This window comes from Temnothorax curvispinosus, unplaced genomic scaffold (assembly GCF_003070985.1).
Source record: "Temnothorax curvispinosus isolate PA1 unplaced genomic scaffold, ASM307098v1 QBEX01013591.1, whole genome shotgun sequence".
Lineage (NCBI taxonomy): Eukaryota > Metazoa > Arthropoda > Insecta > Hymenoptera > Formicidae > Temnothorax > Temnothorax curvispinosus.
This window is the reverse complement of record NW_020223371.1, coordinates 2717-6528: the sequence shown is the minus strand read 5'-3', so window position 1 is coordinate 6528 and position 3812 is coordinate 2717. Positions and strand designations below refer to the sequence as shown.

At 39.2% G+C, this 3812-nt stretch overlaps 1 protein-coding gene across 1 annotated transcript; it reads right to left on the bottom strand.

Annotated features, from left to right (window-relative positions):
- Window positions 1-320: 320 nt before the first annotated feature.
- LOC112463711 lies at window positions 321-2197 on the bottom strand (the record flags this gene model as incomplete). The annotated part of the gene is made up of 4 exons (XM_025030226.1): window positions 2075-2197; window positions 1760-1997; window positions 1222-1446; window positions 321-433 (listed from the first exon to the last, which is right to left on the bottom strand). Coding segments are annotated over exons 2-4 (576 nt in total), but the record flags the coding sequence as incomplete, so codon positions are not given.
- Window positions 2198-3812: the final 1615 nt, after the last annotated feature.

Sequence of the window (3812 nt, the reverse complement as noted above, 5' to 3'; positions counted from 1 at the left end):
TGGTATTTCTCGTTCAACGCTTTTTAAGTAGGACTGAAGTTGTTATACATTATCTACATTTTTTTCTCGTTGTTTTCGGCCGCCTTCTCTGTCGCCAGCTCGGGACAACCACATGCCCACCTGGCCCGGTAATTTTTTTACATCCAGGGTATTTCCATATTTTTCGATTAAAGTATCTGCGAAAAATATTATATAATTAATATTCTAGTCACAAATTATATAAGACATAAGGGTTAATATTAAAAGATATTTATTTTATTTCTTAAACAGAGATATGTGTTTGTCGCACTGAAATTTTTTTTTCCGTGACCTTTAATTACTTTTCCAGTTCCCGAATATTGCAATTCGACCGCTTTGACCATCACTGATTCTAAAGTTTTAGCAATACTGTCTTTTACGACTGTATCACCAGCAATTAAAATTCGGAACAATGCTGCACCAAAAAAAAAGTATTCTATTAACAGAGTGAAATTTCCTGTAATCCCATATTCTAAGCGGAAACTTTTACAGAAAGAGTATTCCTCTGTCAATAAGTGGACTATTCATCAAGAATCTATTACATATTATTCTAACGGGTTTCCTCTTGTATTAAGAGGAATATATGTTTACTTGGAGCTTGGGCTGTACGACGGGACGGGCGGCAGCGCGGGCTCGCGCGGCGAGAGTTTGGCTCGTGCCCGCTACGCGGCGCATCGCCAGTATCCTTACTCGTAATTAAGATTCAACATCGACTCTTATAACTAGGGCAGCTCGGGAGGGTTTCTCCACTTTCTCCAGCGTTCGCCAGTTAGAGCGTGCTCACTAGCAGTGCTTCTGACATAACACTTTTTGTTTACGAGGTGTTCTCCTTATTTGGGGCCTTCGTTTAAACAAATGTATTATAGAAAGAGCAAAATTCAAAAATTTGTTTGGTTTGTTAACAATAAAATATTGATATTAAGAATAACAAGATCGCGTACTATAGACTATAGATGCAAGATGAAATTCCTCTAATTGTAAAAAATGCTTGTGCTTAGAATATTTTCCTCTTGATTTTAGAGGATTCCTCTTGAGGCCATAAACAAGAATAAAATCCGCTAAGATTTAGAGGATTCCGCTAAAACTAAAATTATTTTTTTTGGGTGGTCGAATATATCCCTAAAATACAAAAATAATTATATACAAAGTACTTTATATTAGGATAAAACTAGAAGTTAAACAGAGCTGAAAAATGTATAATACCTGAATTGTTCTTCGTTTTTGGCTGGTTTACTAATGCCGAATTTACTGATGCCGAAGAAGGCTTACTCCAGTGTTTTAAGGGTTTTACAGCATTCAATCTTTCTTCGAGGACATCTGTGGACATTTTAATAAGTTGGCCTTCATCACATCCGTCTTCATCAGTGCATTTAATTTCATCGGACTTAAAGGCTCGCTTGAGTCGCCTTTTCCCTTGTTTCAAGTCTTCTAATTATTTAAAAAGAAAAAATTACAGGCATATTAATTTGCAAACACCGAAAAAATCATATTCTTGATTTTAGAACAAAACCCTCTAAAGCTTTCCTCTAATCAAATATTCTAAAAAATTTAGAATATTCCCCTCTAAAAGTCTCCTGTTAAGAATAGTTTCTGAAACAAAGAAAATATTCTAAAATGCTACTTCGGTGATCGGTTAACAAATGACACTCGCGCTTGTTTTAAGTCTTCTAATTATTTAAAAAGAAAAAATTACAGGCACATTAATTTGCAAAAGAAAATATTAATAAATATTATAACATACTTGCGTATGCAATGACTTCTATTGTAAAAGATTCCCAATGTTGCTCGGGCTCTTTCAATGATAATAACCAGCTGTCCATGTGCTCGTAATCGCATGAACCTGGGTATAGGCAGGTATATCCGTTCTGTTCATCTCCGTGCACCCATGAGAGTGGGACCAAATCAAGAAGTTTACTAGAATTTGAGTTATCGTCTATAAAACGTACAATTACGTAACGTTCCTTGTTGTTATCGCACATCTAATAAAAAATATAATTATTTAGCTATGCACGTATATAACCTCACGTCCATATAACCTCAATTGTTGTTTCTTTACCTTGTTTTCAGTCCAATAATTTTCGTTTTGCGTGTTTGTTTCGTTTTCACACAATATTCGAGTTCTTAGAATTTTCCGCCTTTGACTGTTGGAACACTTGAAACTCCTGCCCTTTCATACGGTTATAGGATCGTAACTCGTGAGCCGGTCGGTCGCCGCAGGTCGCTGATTGCTGCCATAGGCCGGTTGCGCATGCGCGTGCATGCTTACATACACACATATACATTATACATATATACTCGACACCAGCACGCATTCCTAGTTGTTTGTTATGGCATAATATCTCTTTAAGAGACTTTTATATTTATGTGTACATGTAAGTAGGTAAGCTATGGGAGTTCTACCCCAGGGGCTCCGAGGGGGGGTGAGGAGCGGGGGGGTACCCGCCCGCGGGGGGTACCGCGGGGAGAGGGGGGGTACCGCGTTTTCGGGCGCCGCGGGGAGAGGGGGGTACCGCGTTTTCCGGCGCCGCGGGGGCGGGCGGACCGCATTTTCCGGCGGTTTACCGCGTTTTCCAGCGCCGCGAAAGACCGCGTTTCGGGCGCCGCGGGGAAGGGGTCGGTCCGCGTCACACGGCGCGCTCCCGCTCGCGTCATCTCCCCCTTCCTCTCGCGCCCGCGGCCCTGTTCGCGCGCGGTCCCTTCCTTTCGCGCCCGCAGCCCTGTTCGCGCACGGTGTCTCTCTCTGTTCATCTCTTCTTACCTATCCTCTCTCACTTGCATCATCATATCTCACTTGCTATTTCCATCATTCGCCTATCTATTCGCGTATTATTTGTCCGAAAAATGCAAGATTTGCAGTTTTGCACGTGTGCGATGAAGTCACCGCGAGACACGTATGTTCTTGAAAATGATATTGCGCCATTGACTTTCGGTGATTTGATCTGTAATACTGCTATTGAACAGCTATTAAACAGCTAAAAACAGCTATCAGTATAACTGCGATCTGTATAACCGCTATTGAACCGCTATCAAACTTTTTTTAAACAGCTAAAAAACAGCCATCAAACAGCTATTGAACAGCTATCAAACAGCTAAAAACAGCTAAAAACAGCTATCGAACAGCTATCAAACAGCTATCAAACAACTAAAACAGCTATTGAACTGCTATGAAACAGCTATCAAACAGCTCTTGAACAGCTATTAAACAACTAAAACAGCTATTGAACCGCTATGAAACAGCTAAAAAACAGCTATCAAACAGCTCTTGAACAGCTATCAAACAACTAAAACAGCTATTAGTATAACTGCGATCTGTATAACCGCTATTAAACCGCTATCAAACTTCTTTTAAACAACTAAAAACAGCTAAAAACAGCCATCGAACAAATAAAAACAACTAAAAAACAGCTAAAAACAGGTAAAACATTTATATTATACTACAAAGTATGTGGGAAAAGGAAATAAAACGTTTATATATACATATATAGTTTATTAAAAAAAAAATCATAATTTTTTCTGGTGTCGCGACCACCAGTTAAATATTTTTAATACATTTTGTAATGCGCAATTCTTAACATGTTTTTCGCATCTTATAGTATTAGTAACATCTAGATTATTTAAAGATTCGATATCTTCGTAATCTGCATCCAAAGTCTCAATTTTTAGATGTTTTCTCGCTTTATTCTCAAGCAGATCCACCAGCCATTCTCGTTTCTGGCATCCCTTGACGTACACAAGAGTCGACGTCTCGTCGCCCTCTCCAAGTACGGCCGATGTAATTAGATGTTTCGCCATGC